Source organism: Heterodontus francisci, chromosome 6 (assembly GCF_036365525.1).
Source record: "Heterodontus francisci isolate sHetFra1 chromosome 6, sHetFra1.hap1, whole genome shotgun sequence".
NCBI classification, from domain to species: domain Eukaryota; kingdom Metazoa; phylum Chordata; class Chondrichthyes; order Heterodontiformes; family Heterodontidae; genus Heterodontus; species Heterodontus francisci.
Window position 1 is genome coordinate 83,438,027 of NC_090376.1, and position 20,311 is coordinate 83,458,337.

The 20,311-nt window shown below is 42.9% G+C and overlaps 1 protein-coding gene across 2 annotated transcripts in view; it reads right to left on the bottom strand.

Annotated features, from left to right (window-relative positions):
- The window catches only part of LOC137370985 (NADPH oxidase 4), a 265,074-nt gene that overhangs the window by 20,172 nt on the left and 224,591 nt on the right, over positions 1-20,311 (bottom strand). Inside the window, exons 14-15 of one of the 2 annotated variants that reach the window (XM_068032887.1) lie at positions 11,642-11,761; positions 1,531-1,639 (exon numbers count right to left, since the gene is read on the bottom strand). In XM_068032887.1, coding sequence (XP_067888988.1) covers positions 1,531-1,639; positions 11,642-11,761 — 229 coding nt within the window. The remainder of the gene's footprint in view (positions 1-1,530; positions 1,640-11,641; positions 11,762-20,311) is intronic. The other variant, XM_068032888.1, reaches the window with a different exon arrangement.

The following is a 20,311-nucleotide window of genomic DNA, read 5'->3' on the forward strand; positions in this document are numbered from 1 at the left end:
AGAACTGAGCTGTTTTTCTTCTGGCAGGCAAAAATCAACTGGCTTTTTAACAGTTCAAATTGAAACCAAAAATTTCCAGAAGTCAAGTGTCCTGACATCCATTAATCTTGGCTTGTCACTCCTTTGTAAACATCTGCCCAAGTCAAAAACAACCCCTGCTGGGTTATATGAAAACAGGTGCCTTCCAGTAACTGTTTACAGTTCAAACTCAGTCCAAACCTTCTGGTAACCTCTCTTTAAAAACACCCAAAGTTCCAGCATCCATGGTATCCTTTTCAGTTTTACAACACAAATTCTAAAAATTTAACAAAAAAAGGAAACACTCGTAATAGCCCCTGCGTAGGCCTACCATTTAGTACCAAATAAGAACATTTTTGTCTTGTGCATACATACTAACTAGAAACTGGGTTATGTCTCCCCAACCTCATTTACCATTGCAAAGCCATGGTAAATTAGATTTGCTCACCACCTTGACTTCCTAAGAATGAACTTTTCTGTCATTTCCAAAAGCTGGGGCCTTAGGCCCAGATGTTTACTTGGCATCAAGAAGTTGTTGCTGGGGGGTGGGGGCAGATGTGGGGATGGTTGCGGAAGGTAACCCAGGAAGTACAGATTCCCACACATCCAATTTAATGATAGGTCCCGTTTTAAAATTTTTCGAAAGGTTTCTCACCTGACAGCTAGCTTGATTGACGGGGCTGGCTGTTGGGCGGGAAAGTAGCTAGGGACAGCATGGCAGTTGAGGCAGAGGATGGAGAATGTGGCGGGTGTGAAATTGGAGATCATGAGGAATGTGAGCAACTGAAGATCACTGCGGGGGAGAAGGGGGTTGTTAAGCAGTTGGAGATCATGGAGGAAGGGGAGTCAAGAAAGATCACGGGGAGGGGGGTGTTAGCAGTCAGCGACTGCAGAGGGTGGGATTGGTCAGCAGTCAGAGATTGCGAGATTCTGGAACACTGGAATCTGGCCTCAATTGGTTACAAATAAAAATGTAGGTAAAGTGGGTGCTCATAGCCTCCTTAAAAGATTTCACCAACCTACACACCTCCCAACAGCACATTATTATTCATCCGCTCTACCTACATTAAAACTGTTATAGGGGTTGTGATTGAGAAATTTGCAATATAAATTGAATGGATAGTTCAGGTCTGACCTATCCTTTTCAGTGTCTTTATTTTGTTTGGGTTTTAGCCATTTTCTTAGTTTTAAATCAAACCAAAATTACAGTAATTTTTAGCAAACCATGCAATTCTGAAGGAATTACTTCAGATTTTGAATTTGATGAGGCTGCTGTAACATTTAAACATAGGATGTTAAAATTCTGTTCAAATACCATGCAGCACTCTAGTCGGAACAATACTACTTCCAGCCAAATCCAAACTGGTTAGTCTTCAATCTAGCATGAAATGAAATCTCTGAACACAATTCCAGTTCATGTTCCTCAGTAAAGTTTAACAAACTAAGAGTGGCTTTTACCCTGCATAGCACAAACAAGGATATCTCTTGCTTGACTTCCTCATCTGGTCTTACCTTGTCATGTAAAATGCACAGCAGATCTGCAAACCAGAGAAAGGACTGAATTTCCCTGCACACCCAAATGAAGTAAAGTCGTCTGAGCTTATGTTGTTTCCAATCATCTCTGGAAAAAAAAAAGGTACAAATTTGCTAAAAACTGCATTAGTTTCACTATTTCAAATAGGCTGTAAATCAGTGGTGTCTAAACTACAGCCATACAACCCTCACAGGCTGACACTCTGACTCTCATAGCCCGAGCAAATCAGACCTACTTCTCCTTACATGTCATAGAATCTTAAAGCACAGGAAGAGACCATTCAGCCCATCGTGCCTGTGCCTGCTGCTCATCAGAACTATCCAATTAATCCCACTCTCTTGCACTTTACCCATAGCAATACGTATTTTTCCTTTTCAAATATATATGCAATTCCCTTTTGAAAGTTACCATTGAATATGTTTCCATTGGCCTTTAAGGCAGTGCATTCCAGATCAGAATAACTCAGTGCATTAAAAATGTACCTCAACTCCCTTCTGGTTCTTATGCCAATTATGTTAAAACTACATTCACAGTCCACCATGCTTGAATTTTATGGGCCCAGTAGTTTAGAAAAGACTGCTCTTAGTGTTCTTGGCTCTTTGGTGGATGAATTCCAAATCCAAACATCAAGGCCATTTAATATAAGCTGCTTGAAATGTACGTAAATTCAAAGGAACATTGACTGAAACTTGTGTAAGTGCCCAGAGGCTCCATAGTGTGCATTGATGCGGCACATGAGGACAAAAATTGGTTACTCTCAATGTGATAAAGAACTGGCTACAAAAAACATAGTTCCAACTAGTTTATTAGCTCACCAGCCAAAATACAATCCCACTAAATAATTCTCCATCTACAACGTTGAAAAATAATTTATTTTCCTCTTAGCATGCTACAGCTAGGTTTGACTTTTATGCATAGTCATTACTTTCTAGATCAGTGTATGTGGTATCTGCTGGAGGTTATGACAGCATTTTTTTTTTAGCTGCCTTTCTGTGCATTATTACAGCTGAATCCCTCATCAATGGTTTCAGAGTTCCTTGTGAAATTCATTCCTGTGGGTTTTAACAGTTTAATTAACTCTTTTTCTTACCAAACTCAAGGGTCTACGAAGGGTATTTAGCTACCTTTTTTCTCTTCCTCATTTATATTTCCCACACCATCTATTATTCTCTGTTTAAGAGGTATGCAGGCAATCTATCCCTAGGTTTCTGTCAGGGACACTTTGCAACTAGATACTAGGAAGTATACAAAAGTAATGCAGATTGATTTATTCCAACTTTTTACCTCCTGTGGGCAAGTGCCTGTTAAATTGCCCAAAATTATTACCTTACTAATTGGGGATTTGAAGGGGACACCCTTGCCTTATAGTGCAGCATGTCATTAATTTAATATCCTGTGCCATTCAGTTGCAAATTATAAAAGGGTTCTTAAATAATCCTTGGCAAAGTAACTTGTTGCTACAAGTCATAATTTGAATGTGCAAAATACTAGTGATAAGTACAATTTTGAAAAGTTTATACTTAGAAGTTAAACAACTTTTTTTGAACAAAAAGCTCTTTCAGATACAAGTTTAACAATTACTGTTCTTATTAGTGAGTGAACACTTAAATGCAATTTGTGTGACATTCTTTTATTTTTTAAGCAGAGGTTTGAACCCATTTAAAAGATACCAGTTAATATCTGTGTTAAACTGCCCATCTGCTAATCTCACCAGCAGTAGTTTTTAGGTTATGATGTAGATTTCAATACTAAACTATCAATGATTGGGTGCAATGCAATAATTTCAGAAGAGTCCAAGTGACATCATGAACCGTTAGAACAAAGCTCAACTGATTATAACAATATCTAAACCAGAGACAAGATTACAGCTTTAAAATCATTTCAATGCATTCATTACTTCAAAACATATATACTGCGCAGAATCTGCTTAGAAGCTTATTTTTTGCTGACAATTACTGCATGGCACACAAACAGATTGTTTCAGTATGCTGGTGAGTGATGGCATCTTTATCAAAGCTGAATAATTGTTTATTGAGTAGTAATCAATTGTTAATTAACTAAAAATCAGTACCATTAAATTGCTAAAGTGTTTTGTTTTGTTTAAACGATAAAAACTAATCACATGAACAAAATCACTTTCCTGGACAAATTCAGAGTCCAACAGCAGGTGGGTGTTAAATTGACTTGAACAATTGAAGCTGGAATGTTGAGTTAATGTCCAAAAATATTATTTTAGTTTCCTATGTAACAGTTTGAATTTTACAAGGGGCACAGAGTAGGTTGTTTCTGTTTTAAAAAGGGATTATTATTGCCGACAGCGTGGTAATGTATGGGTTTTATCCTGAAGTAAGGGATTTTAAGCCAACAGCTACTAACTTGCATACATAGGAGTTACAACCTGGAAACAGGCTTCTCGGCCCAACCAGTTCATGTAAAAGTTTAACTTCCATGCAAGCAAATAGTTAAAATCAAATTTACCCACCGCATTTCCATAACCCTTCATCTTTTTTCTTTATTCATTTATGTTGAATGCTTACATTGTTCCCTCCTCAACCACTAACTTTGGAAGTGAACTTCCATGGCTTCACAGGTTAACATGTTTCTTTTCATCACTCTTCTTATATTTAACCTTGTATCCATGGTCACTTATTATGAACCTCGCAACCACTGGAAACAATCTGCTTCAATCTACCCTGTGCCAACACAATTTTAAACACTTCTATTTTATTGCTCATAATCTACATTTTTTGAATTAAAAAGCCAGGATTTCAAGTCTTTGGCTTGAATTTTACATTGGGCAGGAGGCCCGCCCACCGACCTAAACGTCAGGGGCAACCCACCTCCGTCGGGCCTGAGGAGCCACGCCAGGATTTTATGCCCCACCCCCCAAGACTATCAAATGGCCTTGGGCGGGACTTCTGCCCCTCTGAGGCAGGAAGTTCCACCTCCAGGAGCTGCCTGCCAAACAGCTGGCCGGCAGCTCTCAGTCCCAGCAGTGCCACTGGGAGCAGTGGCCAATGCTGGGACTGCACCCAGCCTCAGCAGCAAGAGGAATGCCAGCCCGGAAAGAAAGTAAGTCTCTGAGGCCTCACTGGGAGCAACTGGTCAGGCCCCAGCGAGGCAAGTGGAGGGGGGAGTCAGTTGGGGAGGGAGTATTGTGTAGTGGAGGCAGTTGGGCTATGGGGGGTTGGGGGGCTTCTATGGGGACAGGGTGCCTGATCAGGAGGGTCCCCCCCAGCCCGCCTGGGGGACGTCAGTTGCCCGGAGGCCCTAAAGTGGCAGTTACTTGGCCACTTAAGGGCATTGATTCGTCTGGGAAGGGCAGGCTTTCTCACCACCTCTCGTAAAATTGCAGCAGGAGCAGGAAGGTGTTGAGAACAGCACCCCGCCTCCCACTAAATTTTACAACACCCCCCCCCCCCCCCCCCCCCCCGCCACCAGCCTGCTCCTGCGGCCAGGTACAGGTGAAAGAGCAAGAAGTACAAGAGGAGGAAGACAATGAAGAAGAAGAAACACCATCACAAGCTCTCACACTCGCAGCCACCAGCTCAGATACTGGCACTGCACATACTTTAGAGTGTAACTTAGAGGTGGGTACACATGGTGAAACACTGGGCCTGCAAACAGGACAAGGGGCAAGGGTAGTATAGGTGCTAGTTTGCCCGAGGGCAAAGAAGAAGAAGGTTGATGGGTATTCTCAAAGAAGTGCTTGCTAATTGTCAGGCTTAACAGGAAGCCTGCAATAAATGGCAAGAATGATAGAGGAGTCGAGCACTAACTTGGCACATGGCTTTGTGCAGAGTTTGGAGCCCATCCTCTCCAGTGTGGTAGCCATCTCCATGAGGACACTTGCAGACCCAATCTTAATGCAGTGTTTGATGGCCGATATCTGAGCTTCCATTGCAGCACAAGCAGAAGCCACCCAATATCTGAGTGCTGCAATGGAAGCTCAGACTGAAGTCATGCAAGCTCAGACTGCCGCTGTCATAGCTGTGTGCAAAGAAACTTGCAGGGTCTCAGAGCAGTCCAGCAATCAGTCGTCCAACATATTGCTAGGAATCCTGAAGCACCACCAAAGGGGAATGGCAGTGGCACTGTGGAGCAAAAACCTGCTGTCCTCTCTCAGAATGAAAGCATTCGTCCTCTAACCACTGCTACTCTGCCAGTGTCCTTGCTGTTGCTCGTCAGCCAGCCAGGAAAGACAGCTGATCCCCAAGCCAAGATAGTACAGTCCAAAGCCAGGCCTTCCAAGACCAGAACTGCTTGAGTTCGTCCTTCAAGACCGTCTGCAGTTTTCCTTTGTGCAAATCAGCAACCTTCTGCCAGCTATGTTGCAGCCACTGGATAGAAGCACTTGGACAGGCAAAGGCGCATGGAAGACAGGCACTAAGGGAATGCATAAGAGTGATTAGTTGACATTTGTATGAAATATGGCATGGTTGATTTAGAAATTTGGTTTAGAATGTTTGCTTTGTGGTGGCTTTTACTTTTGCATTGTCGCCAAGAGGATACTGTGATGATCAGTGACAGAAGACTGTGGGACAGTTGATAAATGGGAAATTGAAGTTGCGTTCATTGGTATCACAGTTGGATGAGTTGATCATGAACAGTCCGACCAAAAAGGGACTGTGTTGTCTGCCTCTTCCCTTCCTCCTCAGCCGTTGTCCTATACATGGTGACAGAGGCTGTGCCCTCATGCTGCTGAGGTTGTGCAGCCTGCAGTAGGCCACCACGAATCTTGACATGTGCTCTGCTGAGTACTGCAGGGCTCCTCCAGTGCAATCCTGGAAGCAGAAGTATTGTTTAAGCAGTCCAATGGTCTGCTTGATCACACTTCAAGTGGCAGAATCGCTTTCATTATATACATGCTGCCCACATGTGCATGGCTTGGGCACTGGTGTTATGAGCCAAATGGTCAAAGGAAAGACCTTATTGCCCAGTAGCCATCGTGTTTGTCGTGGGGGCTCAAATGCAGATGGCACAGTTGACTTCCACAGAACGAAAGCATCAAGACTGCTGCCCGAATACCAGGCATTGACCTATATGATCAGCTTTGTATGGTCGCACTCCAGCTAGACTTTGAGGGAGTGGAATCGAGTCCACATCAGTTGCGGTACATCTCAGAGTTGACATGGGGCACCCACAGAGCTATGTGCATAGAATCAGTAGCACCTTGCACCATAGGAAAGCCTGTATACCTGGAAAAACCAGTAAACCTGGGAAAGCTACCACAGAATGAAATGTATTCAGCTCTCTTTGCGTACAGTGCCTCAGTGACCTCCCTTATGCAACAGTGGATGGCAAACTGGGACATGTTGCTAGCTCCAGCTTGAAAGGAGCCAGAGGCATAAAGGTTCCTGGCTACACTCACCTTCACAGTCACTGGAAATGCCATCCTCACCAAGCTCTGAGGCTGCAGTAGGTGGCAGATTTCAGTGAGAACTTCCTTAGTGAAGCAGAGACGTCACACTGTTCCTCGCTGACCTTCAGGTAGGAGCATTGCTCCCTGGACATTCTGGGTGGTATGTTCTCCTACTGAGAGCCCCTTCTCCACCCCCTACCCCCTCTCTTTTCCAGTAGTTTGTTCCTGCTCTTTGGTGCTTCTGCTCCATCTGTCTGTCATGTTGTTGTCCAAGGGGGGTGCAAATTACTCCACCCATATCTGGAATCAAGTAGCTGGTACATTTTCCACAGCAACTAATATTTTTAATAAGCAATTTGCCTGTTCATGACTAAAATGTAATAGTGTTCGTTCATATGAAAGCAATTTGCGCATCTCAACTTATTGATGGATGTGTGTACAGAAGTCTTTTGTTTTAATAAAGCATTGCTCTCTAATTGTTTCTCTCATTTTTCTCATACGAACAGAAGAACATACGAATTAGGAGCAGGAGTAGGCCACTCGGCCCCTTGAGCCTGCACGGCTATTCAATAAGTTCATGGCTGAACTGATTACTCCACATTTCCACCTATCCCTGATAACCTTCCACCCCCTTGTTTATCAAGGATCAATCTACCTCTGCCTTAAAAATATTCAAAGACTCTGCTTCCACTGCCTTTTGAGGAAGAGAATTCCAAAGACTCACGACCTTCTGAGGGAAAACATTTTTCCTCATCTCTGTCTTAAGTGGGCGACCCCTTATTTTTAAACAGTGACCTGAGTTCGACATTCTCCCACAAGGGGAAACATCCTTTCCACATCCACCCTGTCAAGACCCCTCAGGATCTTATATGTTTCAATCAAGTTGCCTCTTACTCTTCTAAATTCCAGCAGATACATGCCTAGCCTGTCCAATCTTTCCTCATTAGACAGCCCACCCATTCCAGATATTAGTCTAGTAAACCTTGTCTGTACTGCCTCCAATGTATTTACATCATTCCTTAAATGAGGAGAACAGTACTGTACACAGATGTGGTCCTACCAATGCCCTGTATAGCTGAAGCATAACCTCCCTACTTTTGCATTCAATTCCCCTCGCGATAAACGATAACATTCTATTAGCTTTCCTAATTACATGCTGTACCTGCATACTAACCTCTTGCGATTCATGCACTAGGACACCCAGATCCCTCTGCATCTCAGAGCTCTGCAATCTCTCACCATTTAGCTAATATGCTTCTTTTTTATTCTTCCTGCCAAAGTGGACAATTTCACACTTTCCCACATTATACTCTCATTTGCCAGGTCTTTGCCACTCACTTAACCTATCTACATATCTTTGTAGCCTCCTTATGTCCTCTTCACAAGTTACTTTCCTCCCTATCTTTGTGTCATCAGCAAATGTAGCAACCATACCTTCGGTCCCTTCTTCCAAGTCATTTCTATAAATTGTAAAAAGTTGAGGCCCCAGCACAGATCCTGTGGCACACCACTCGTTACATCTTGCCAACCAGAAAATGACCCATTTATGCCTACTCTCCGTTTCCTGCTAGCTTGCCAATCTTCTATCCATGCCAATATGTTAACCCCTACGCCATGAGCTTTTATTTTCTGTAATAACCTTTGATGTGGCACCTTATCAAATGTCTTCTGGAAATCTAAGGACAATATATCCACCGGTTCCCCTTTTATCCACAGCACATGTAACTCCCTCAAAGAACTCCAATAAATTGGTTAAACATGATTTCCCTTTCACAAAACCATGTTGACTCTGCCTGATTACCTTGAATTTTTCTAAATGCCCTGCTATAAAATCTTTAATAATCGCTTCTAACATTTTCCCTCCGACAGATGTTAAGCTAACTGGCCTGTAGTTTCCTGCTTTCTGTTTCCCTCCCTTTTTGACTAAAAGAGTTACATTTGCTATTTTCCAATCTAAAGGAACCTTCCCTGAATCTAGGAATTTTGGAAAATTAAAACTAATGAATCAACTATCTCAATAGCCACTTCTTTGAACACCCTAGGATGAAGTCCATCAGGACCCAGGGACATGTCAGCCCGCAGCTCCAACAACTTGTTCAGTACCACTTCCCTGGTGATTGTAATTTTCTAGTTCCTCCGTCCCTTACATTTCCTGACTTTTTATAGGACCAACACTCACTTTGTTAACTCTTTTCTTTTTTAGATATCTATAGAAACTCTTCCTATCTGTCTTGATATTTCTAGTAAGCTTTCTCTCGTACTCTAATTTTACCTTCCTTATCAATCTTTTAGTCATTCTTTGCTGTTGTTTATATTCCGTCCAATCTTCTGACCTGCCTCCCATCTTTGCACAATTATAGGCTTTTTCTTTAAGTTTGATACTATCTTTAACTATTTTAATTAACCATGGATGACGGGTCTGATCTCTGGTCTGATGGTCACATTCCACCTCGGGACAAGAGGGTGAATGAAAGACCTGCCCCTAGATGCCCATTTTTACTGCTTTTCAGCTTGATGCTAGGTAGTGTGCAAAAGCTGTTAGTTCACGATGCTGCCTTTCATATTACCTAAATGGGAAAATAGTGACTAAACTGAGTGACATATTAAACCTGCATCCTATTTAATTGCTGTTTATTCAGTGATCCAATACAGTACCACACTCAAGCATGCAATTTTAAATTTCTTGGTTTTTAGACATTTAAATTAATATGTATAGAATCATACAGCACAGAAGAAAGCGATTCAGCCCATCCTGTCTATGCTAGCTCTTCAAAAGAGCCATACAATTAGTTGCATTCCATTGCTCTTTCCCCATAGTCCTGCAAAATTTTCCTTTTCAAGTATATGTCCAGTTCTTATTTGAAAGTTACTATGGAATCTGCTTCCACCACCTTTTCAGGCAGTGCAATCTAGATCATAACAACTCACTTCTTAAAATAATCTCTCCTCACTTGCCCCCTGGATTTTTTGCCAACTCTGGTTATCAACATTCCTGCCAGTGGAAACTTGGAAGGATGAGCATTCTATTTTCCCACTTACTATGATGAGTCCAGTATGAGGGGGAAGATTTTTTTTTAATCTTCTCTTTTGGGTATAAACTCATCACAGCATATGTCACTTTGGCAAAATGGAATACTTTCACTCAGCTTTAGCAGTAAGCAGTGCTGGGTCAAGTACTGAACAGGTTGGAATGAAGCTGATTTTACTCTTACCTCAACAACATGCCATAGCCTAATGCTTAGAAGAACACCTGCTAGCATTTCTTGTTCCAGCCACTGTTTTGAGTAAGGCAATTGCTTTAATGTTAATTATTGTACAATAGAGTTGGACCCACTATTAAGTGGATTGATTCCATCAGAATTGTCTTTACACAAGACTCCCTACATCCAGCAGAGAAGACGCTTCCATTTCAGCAATCTTAATCGTAGTCCTGCCCAGAGCTCACAGATAAAAGGATACTTAGCCCATTAGTGGAAGGAGATTTTAAAGTTAATTGAACAATCTTGCCTGTAGACTGACACATTGCAAGGTTTGAGTATAAAGATTTGCACAAATGCATAATTGATAATAAAGAAGACAAATCATGTCATTATCCCATACATCCTGAGAACTAGATGGAGAAAATCTTGCCCACTTCCCCCCCACCCCACCCCCACTTCCCATACTAAAGTAAGCAAATCTAATTTGATTACAAGTTTGGGGCCTGTAATTCAAAATCAATTCATTTCCTTTTGCACTTTATTAGATTGTGTATCTGCTGCAGCACAAATTTATCTGCATGAGCAGAATTTTCACCATACTATTTATTTATTTATTTAGAGATACAGCACTGAAACAGGCCCTTCGGCCCACCGAGTCTGTGCCGACCATCAACTACCCATTTATACTAATCCTACACTAATTCCATATTCCTACCACATCCCCACCTGTCCCTATATTTCCCTACCACCTACCTATACTAGGGGCAATTTTATAATGGCCAATTTACCTATCAACCTGCAAGTCTTTGGCATGTGGGAGGAAACCGGAGCACCCGGAGGAAACCCACGCAGACACAGGGAGAACTTGCAAACTCCACACAGGTAGTACCCAGAATTGAACCCGGGTCACTGGAGCTGTGAGGCTGCGGTGCTAACCACTACGCCACTGTGCTGCCCTTCCTGACTAGGAAAACCCAATATACAGAGACAGATTCTAGGGTATCCAATGGGTACCCTATTGGTTGTGTACCCAGGCAAATACACGTCACCAGTTCCTATTTATAGGATCAACATTGTAGCAGCCTGAAACAGAAACAAGTGTTGCCAGTCCTTGCATTTGCATCAGTTTCTGGAGAATGTAAATGCTGAATGAGTATATCCTGCCACTATTTCGGTAGCAGTTTTTAGATGGTAAAACAAAACTTGTGTGATCTGGAAATTTTCACAAATGCAACTTATTTTGCTACAAGATTAGGAAAGAAAGTCTCCCACAATGAAGTAAAGTATAAATAGAGGAAGCTCTGACCTCTCTATCTATATAGCCATGAAGAAGGGTGATTATAAATTCAATAAGCAGTTTAAGTGAATAAGTGAATTAAGTTGAATAAGAATGTATTCTTAAGACAAATTTGGGAGATAGCTTAATATTATTTCACTTTCCCCACTTGGCAGCTAGAACCAACAAAACTCTTCCTTATGAATACAAATTAATGCTGAACAAAACTGTCAGAAAGAAAATGCACGTACAATAGTGTGTTTAGTACTGAAGCAAAAGGGGTCACTCCAATACCACCGGCCACACAAAGGCTAACCTCATAGTTGAAGACTTCCTCTGATGGACTCCCAAATGGACCATCAATATATAACCTGTTAAAACAAAATCAAATCAATTTTTCTACATAAACAGTCAACAGCCATAAACAGTCACCAAGGTGCTCAAATAAAGCACATCAGGATGAGAATACCTGAACTCAATAACTTTCCTCTCATTATTTTATTTTGCTAAAATGAATTAATTTCAAAACCCTCGAGATGTCCCTATTACAATTCCCAGTTCCTCCCAATAGATTTTATTCATACTCAATGTAAAAATAAAAAGTCCACAGGCAAGTCTGAGTTTCTATGAACCAAAACTTGACCTATGGGCTGAATTTTATCAGCAGCTGAGAAGTCCTGCCGCCAGAACCGAAAGTGGGAGCCGACATCACGCCAGCAGGTGGCGGGACCCTGGGGACAGCAGTTTACCAGTGCCAGCCAAATATGAGGCTGCTGTCAGGACTGCCATCCAATTCTCACTGAAATCTGCCACCTACTGCAGGCAGAACTGCAGCCCAAAGCACAAACATGAAAAAAGTGGTTTAAAAAAATGATGAAACAAACTAAAATAAAATAAACAAATAAAAAAGAAAAATGAAAAAAATAAATAAATAAAAAGGGGGGCCCATCATGCTCTGAAATTATTGAACTCAATGTTCAGTCTGGCAGGCTGTAGTGTGCCAAATTGGTAAATGAGATGCTGTTCCTCGAGCTTGCGTTGATGTTCACTGGAACACTGCAGCCCAGGACAGAGCAGGAGAGCTGAGGGGGTGGGGGTGGGGGTGCGCGAGAGGGTGTTGAAATGGCAAGCAACCAGAAGCTCAGGGTCATGCTTTTGGACTGAGCAGAAAGTGACTTTTTGTTTCATGTTTGTGCTTTGGGCCAGGGCTGTTCATTTTTCTGTCAATTAACACCCTCTCTGCATTAACGCTTTGTCTTTCAGCACACCATTAACATACCGTTTGCCTTTGCTCCATGGCCTTCTGGTCAGTTATTCTCTGTGACCTTGTCCTATCAACACCTTCCCTTTTTTTATCTCTTGCCTCAGCCCTGCTTTATTTGCTGAAAATCTATTACATTTCTAACCTTTGCCACTTCTGATGAAAGGTCATTGACCTGAACATTAACTCTGCTTCTCTCTCCACAGATGCTGCCAGACCTGCTGAGTATTTCCAGCATTTCTTGCCTTCAGCAGCGAAATTGATTTGGCCTATTTTCAGGCTCAGAATGGTCGGCACATTGGGAGAATGTGCCAAAAACCAGATGCTCGAGGCTGTACTGAAATTGGGCCTCATCAGCATATTTGTGGTGACCTGCAGATGCCAATTAGGTGTTCAGACTCAGCTTGCCAGAATCTAGAGCACCAACTTGAGCTGACTGCCCAGATGATAGTGGCCCTTATGTAGGTCCCAGGAAGGAAGAGAACACTATTAGGTTGAAAAGGGATGTTTACTCTCTCTCCTGAGTAATAGTTTAACACTGGTTGTTTTTCCTCACTGAGTAGCTAGGTAGAATGAACAAACTCTTAATTACTCATTTATATCTGTTTTATTTCATTAATGTTTTTGGGATCTTGCTGTGTGCAAATTAGCTGCCATGTTTCCTATATTACAACAGTTACTGCAGTTCAACAGTACTTCATTGGTTGCAAAGCACTTTGGAATGTCCTTCGGTCATGAAGGGCGCTATATAAATGTAACTTTATCGTTTCTATACAGATTAACAATGATCAAACCCAGCAGTAGTGCTGTGGAGCATTAGGGTATTTAAATAAATATTTTTTCTGCTAGTGGCCTCCACTGGTTAGGCCCTAGAAGGAACAAAAAATCAGTGGTCTGGCAATGCTGAATTTCCAGGAAGGAGGTCGTGTAAATAGGCTGTCAGCTTCTCACTAACATTTGTAATGGAGGTAATGCCTGTTTTAGGTGGCCGCTAGGGATATCTGACTATCACTCGAGCCAGTATGGAGTCAGATTCATTTCAGACACTCTTGGGGCATGAGATACAACACCCAGAAATTGGTATGCTTTTTGCCCAAACTCTGCACCAAAAAACATGGCGCAGTGGGGTCCATTTCCTTCCCCTTTATGTATTCCATGTCTTCTACGTTTTTCTTTTCCGTGATAGGTTTCTCATGCTTTAGCTCAGGAACGTCAAACATCAAATGGGCAAAATGCATACCAATTTCTATCCCAGTGTGTCCAAATAACTTTTTACTGAATGTGGCCCTCGCCAAGTGCTAAGCGGTTGGATCAGACTATATAAATAGAGTGTGACACCCATGCTTTAGCTATTCACTTGTTTATTATTTCTTTAATTCTTCTTGCCATTGCTTGACTGAGATGATCCATTGCATCATCTAACAATTATTTCAGTGCTATTTCCTTTCTATGTTTGTCTTTTCCCAGCCCTTTCCTTTTTTCTAATTCTGTTAATATGCTTGGTGATCCTTTATATTTCCTTTTCTTAAAAAGGATCCAACTCAAAATGTTGGCATGTCTAACTTTCTACAGATGCAAACTGACTTGATGTGCATTTCTTGTTTCATATTTCCAGCATTTTCAGTATTTTGCATTTAATGTGGTTTGAGATTTAATTAGAATTAGGTCCCAAATGATTTCTTTATGGTTCTGTTTCTTATGACTCAGAAAACAATTACTTCCTTTTAACATTGGAGTTAACAGGGGCAATTTGAATATGTCATTAATATACAATACATCTAAACAGATGTACATTACACATGCCTTTTGGTGCCAAGGCAACAGAACTCTTAATCATAGCAGCAGTTTTCCATTTTGAAGCATTAAAAAAGATGAAATATGGAATATTATAAACTGAAACTGGATAGGTCTGAGAACTATCATAGCTCAATTTGAAGATTATGGAAATGATTTGTGACATACAGAATAATTTACACTCAACAGGAAATTACTTTTCCAAAAGCAATTACCATGAAGCCTGTCTGCAAAACCATGCAATACAAATGTCTTCACCATACTGGTGCCAATGTCGCAACAATGGCCAGGATTTTCCATGGAGACCCGAGGTGCTACCATGGGGATAGAAGAAGGTGCTGCTGGTGCTCTCAACCCGAATCCCCATTGGAACACTATCTCACACCGACCTGCCAATTAACTGCTGGAAGGCTGGGGGGATGGGGGGTGGGGGCCGACCATTCCCAGAAAGGAGACAGTCATTGAGGCATTGGCAGTGGTGTCAGTTGCTAGTGCCCTTTTTAAAGGGCTGTCAGCACTCTCAAAACAGAGCTGAAGATTGCCTTGAAGACACAGCCTACCTTGGAGACACAGCCAGTGGTCCAGCCCTGATAGTGTGAGAAGGCCTATTGGTCAGAAGACATTCTGAAGGAAGGAGGAATGAGGCGCTTGTTGGCATGGCAGAAGGAAGATCCCGGGTGGCCCCACGGTTCAGTGATGACTCCCTGCAGGTTCCCCTCCAGGCTACTCAGGAAAGGTGGGACGTCCTTTTCCCCAGGGACAGGAGGAGGACACCTCCCTGCCTAGTCAAGCAAACCTGGACAGAGTTTGTGGAGGAGGTCAGCAGCTGTGGGATCGTCCGGAGAACCTGGCTGCAGTGCCTCAGTGCATGTATGACCTTATTCATTTCGCCAAGGTGAGTACCCCATGCCTTGGTTCTCTTCGGGATTTACAATGGCTATATGTGAGACTGCTGGGGACAGAAAGCCCACCCAGTTGGTGACAATGGAGTCAGGCTGCAGAAGCTCCTATAAGAGTAATGGATGTTGCTCAGTCACCGGGCGCTTGGCTGTCAGTGGCAACCCTTGCAGGTTCGTTCCAGAGTGGCTGAATGCTGGACACATTCCAGTGGCCCTGAAATGGGCAGCTAAGCTGCCACCCACTTAGGCGTTGTCCCTGTCTTTGTTGGGCCACTAACATTGCTCTTCTTTGTTCCTGCAGGAAAACAGAGCCCACAATCCTAAAGAAAGGGCCCAAATCGGCAGTGGAGTGCCATTTCTCACCATCCTCACACCCATGGAAGAGGAGGCTCTGGAATTGGTAAGTCAGCATGGTAGCTGCTTCATCGCTAAGAGTAAGGTCGCAGTGTGGGCGCAAGAGGGTGAGTAGCCTCATGACCAGGCACAAGGGAGTCTTGGGTGAGCATGAGGGATGGTGCTCCTGCGTCTTCCACTGCATATACAACAATCCGAACACCAGCCGATTCTGAAGGCACGTGTTTAGAAGGGCAAAATTCTTTGATTTTTCCATTCATGCAAACAGGTCAGCTACAAGAAGAGAGCTGCCATGTCTGGGGGAACAACCACCCACCTCTGAGGAGGAGGAAGGGACCTCAGAGGGTGAACCGTCACGTAATTCCCTGCAACCTCCATCATCACAGATATTCTCACATCAGTGGGTATCAGTTCACACTTAAATTCGGGGTCACAACCTGGTGAAAGCATCACACACGCGCCTGAGCAGCTGTCGGAGGCTGTGACAGCTGAGGCCACTGACACTGGGAGGAGTGTGGGGGGGCCAGGCTGATATTGAGTCCCAGGCTGATGACTCTGGAGTCGTCAGTAAGATGGCACATGCTGGATGTATGGATGTACAATGGAAGGTGTGTGAAGATCTGGCGGAGATTCCAGAGGGTATGCATGCACTGGCTTGGACAGTGGAGGAGTTCACCCAGGCCATTGGTGCTGCCTTTTCCCTCTCATCTGCATGCGTGGCCTCCTCCATCAAGAGATTGTGGATTCTCCTGGAGAGCCATATCCAGCAGGCCAGTCAGTGGATGCTGGAGATGCCCACAGACCTGCCTGCTATTGCCTTGTACATCAGCTCAATGCAGCAGTGGTAAGGCGAGAGGTGGAGGAAACACTGGGTCCCTGTCCATCTCAGGTCAGCAGGGAGGTACAAGTGTGCCTTGCAAGGGAGGAGTAGCAGCTGCCGTCTGCATTTGGGGGCTCCTCTCAGAGCACTCCTGGTGTGGACAGTGGTTCTTTAACCCCTCTACCAGTGACAGCAATGCTTCAAGTTCCTGTGATGACAGAGGAGGCCCTTGCATCTGTGCAGCAGCTCTTCAGCATGCTGGGGCCCTCCAGGCCTCAGGCAGCCAGAGGACGGTCACCAAGTTCATCCCAAGCCACTGGCCAACAAGGTCAGCAGCCTGCCTCCATCGCAGCTGGCAATGAAGGGGGAGCACCATGTAGGAGTGCTCTAATAGAATGAAGAAAACCCACTGGATGCATTTGGGCTTCATGTGCGAATAGATGGTTAAGAAGTTATTGCTTGGAGAAGAGAAGGCTGAGAGGTGATTTGATAGAGGTATTCAAAATCATGAGGGGTCTGGACAGAGTAGATAGAGAGAAACTGTTCCCACTCGTGAAAGAATTGAGAACAAGAGGGCACAGATTTAAAGTATTTGGTAAGAGAAGCAAAAGTGACATGAGGAAAAACTTTTTCACGCAGCGAGTGGTTAAGATCTGGAATGCGCTGCCTGAGAATGTGGTGGAGGCAGGTTCAATTGAAGTATTCAAAAGGGAATTAGACAGTTATATGAAAGGCAAGAATGTGCAGGGTTATGGGGAGAAGGTGGGGGAATGGAATTGAGGGAATTGCTCTTTCGGAGAGCCGATGCGGACATGATGGGCTGCATAGGGGCGGCACAGTGGCGCAGTGGTTAGCACTGCAGCCTCACAGCTCCAGGGACCCGGGTTCGATTCTGGGCACTGCCTGTGTGGAGTTTGCAAGTTCTCCCTGTGTCTGCGTGGGTTTTCTCCGGGTGCTCCGGTTTCCTCCCACAAGCCAAAAGACTTGCAGGTTGGTAGGTAAATTGGCCATTATAAATTGTCACTAGTGTAGGTAGGTGGTAGGGAAATATAGGGACAGATGGGGATGTTTGGTAGGAATGTAGGATTAGTATAAATGGGTGGTTGATGGTCGGCACAGACTCGGTGGGCCGAAGGGCCTGCTTCAGTGCTGTATCTCTAATCTAATAGTCTCCTTCTGCACTATAATGATTCTGTGATTCGGTATCCGCTTATAAGAACATAAGAAATAGGAGCAGGAATAAGACATACGGCCCCTCGATCCTGATCTGCCATTCAATAAGATCATGGCTGAGCTGATCGTGAGCTGATTGCCTCAACTCCACTTTCTTGCCTGCCCCTCCATAACCCTTGACTCCCTTGTAGATCAAAAATCTGTCTAACTCAGCCTTGAATATATTCAATGACCCACCCTCCATTGGTGTCTGGGGCAAAGAATTCCAAAGATTAACAACTCTCTGAAAGAACAAATTCCTTCTTGTCCCTGTCTTAAATGAGAGACGCCTTATTCTGAAACTATGCCCCCTCTTTCTAGATCCCCCCATGATGGGAAACATCCTCTCAGCATCTAACCTGTCAATCCCCCTCAAAATCTTACATGTTTCAATAAGATCACCTCTCATTCTTCAAAACTCCAATGGGTATAGGCCCAACCTGCTCAACCTTTCCACATAAGGCAACCCCTTCATCCCAGGAATCAACTTAGTGAATCTTCTCTGAACTTCCTCCAATGCAAGTATATCCCTCCTTAAATAAGGAGACCAAAACTGTATGCAGTACTCTAGGTGTGGTCTTGCCTATGCCTTGCACAGTTGTAGCAAGACGATCCTACTTTTATATTATATTCCCCTTACAATAAAGGTCAACATTCCATTTGCCTTCCTAATTTTGCTGTACCTGCATGCTAACCTTTTGTGATTTATGCTTGAGGACACCCAGATCCCTCCATACCGCAGCATTCTGCAGTCTCTCTCCATTTAAATAATATTCAGTTTCTATTCTTCCTTTTGAAGTGGATAACCTCACATTTCCCACGTTATACTCCATTTGCCAAATTTTTGCCCACTCACTTAACCTACCTATATCTCTTTGTAGACTCTTTGTGTTCTCCTCACAACTTGCTTTCCTATCTTATCTTTGTATCGTCAGAAAATTTGGCTACATTATACTGGTCCCTTCATCCAAGTTATTAATATAGATTGTAAAAGGTTGAAACCCCACCGCTGATCCCTGTGGCACCTTACTGGTTACAGTTTGCCAACCAGAAAATGACTCACTGTTTACTGTTAGTTATCCAATTCACTATCCATGCTAATATATTAGCCCCAATAACATGAGCTTTTATATGGCACCTTATCGATGCCTTTTGGAAATCCAAATACTGGTTCCCCTTTATCCACCCTGTTTGTTACATCCCCAAAGGACTCTAATAAATTTGTCAAACATGATTTCCCTTTCACAAAACCATCTTGACTCTGCTTGATTTTCTAAATGTCCTGCTACTACTTCTTTAATAATGAAATCTAGCATTTTTCCAATGACAGATGTTAGGCTAACTGGCCTATAGATTCCTGCTTTCTGTCTCCTTCCTTTCTTGAATAAGGGTGTTATGTTTGCAGTTTTCCAATCCGCTGGAAACTTTCCAGAACCTAAGCAATTTTGGAAGATTACAACCAATGCATCCACTTCTCTGCAGACACTTCTTTTAAGATCCTAGAATGCAGGCTGTCAGGTCTGGCAGCTTTTAATCCCATTAGTTTTCCGAGTGAAAGTGATTGTTTCAAGTTCCTCACTCCCTTTTACCCCTTGAGTTCCTACAATTCTTGGGGTGCTTTTAGTGTCTTCTACCATGAAGGTAGGTCCAAAATACTTGTTCAAGTCTCTGCCATGTCCTTGCTTTCCATTATTAATTCCCCAGTCTCATCCTCTAAGCGACCAACATTTCTTTTTGCTACACTTTTCCTTTTTATGTACTTTTAGAAACTCTTACTATTTGTTTTTATATTTCTTGCTAGTTTACTCTCATATTCTAATTTTGCCTTCTTTTTTTCAGTCATCCTTTGCTGGTTTCGAGATTTTTCCCTATCTTCTGGCCTACCACTAATCTTCATGGCATTGTATGCCTTTTCTTTCAATTTGATACCATCCTTAACTTCCTTAGTTAGCCACGGGTGGTTCACCCTTCATGTAGTCTTTCTTTCTCAATGGAATATATCTTTGTTGAGAGTTATGAAATATCTCCTTAAATGCTTATCTGCTGTCCTACCTTATAACCTATTTTCCCACTCAGCTTTAGCCAACTCTTACCTTCATACCTTTGAATTGCCTTTATTTAAGTGTAAGACACTCGTTTCAGATCCAAGTTTCTCACCGTCAAACTGAATGTGAAATTCTGTCATGTTATGATCACTCCTCCCTAGACGATCCTTTACTGTGAGATCATTAATTAATCCTTTACACATTATCAGGTCTAAAATAACCTGTTCCCTGGTTGGTTCCACAACATATTGTTCTAAGAAACTGTCTCGAATACACTCTATGAACCTATCCTCGAGGCTACTTTTGCCAATTTGATTTGTCCCATCTTTATGAAGATTAAAATCGCCCATGACTACTGCAGTACCTTTCTTATAAGGCCCCATTATTTCTTGATTTATACTCTGTCCTACAGTTTATTATCTTCAGAAAGGGGAGACAGAATAAGAAGTTAGCACACATAGTAAAAACACAGAGAGTAATAACAACCAGCCCTTTGTGAACAATCTGAACTTCATTTTACCAGTGCCAGTGCCCTA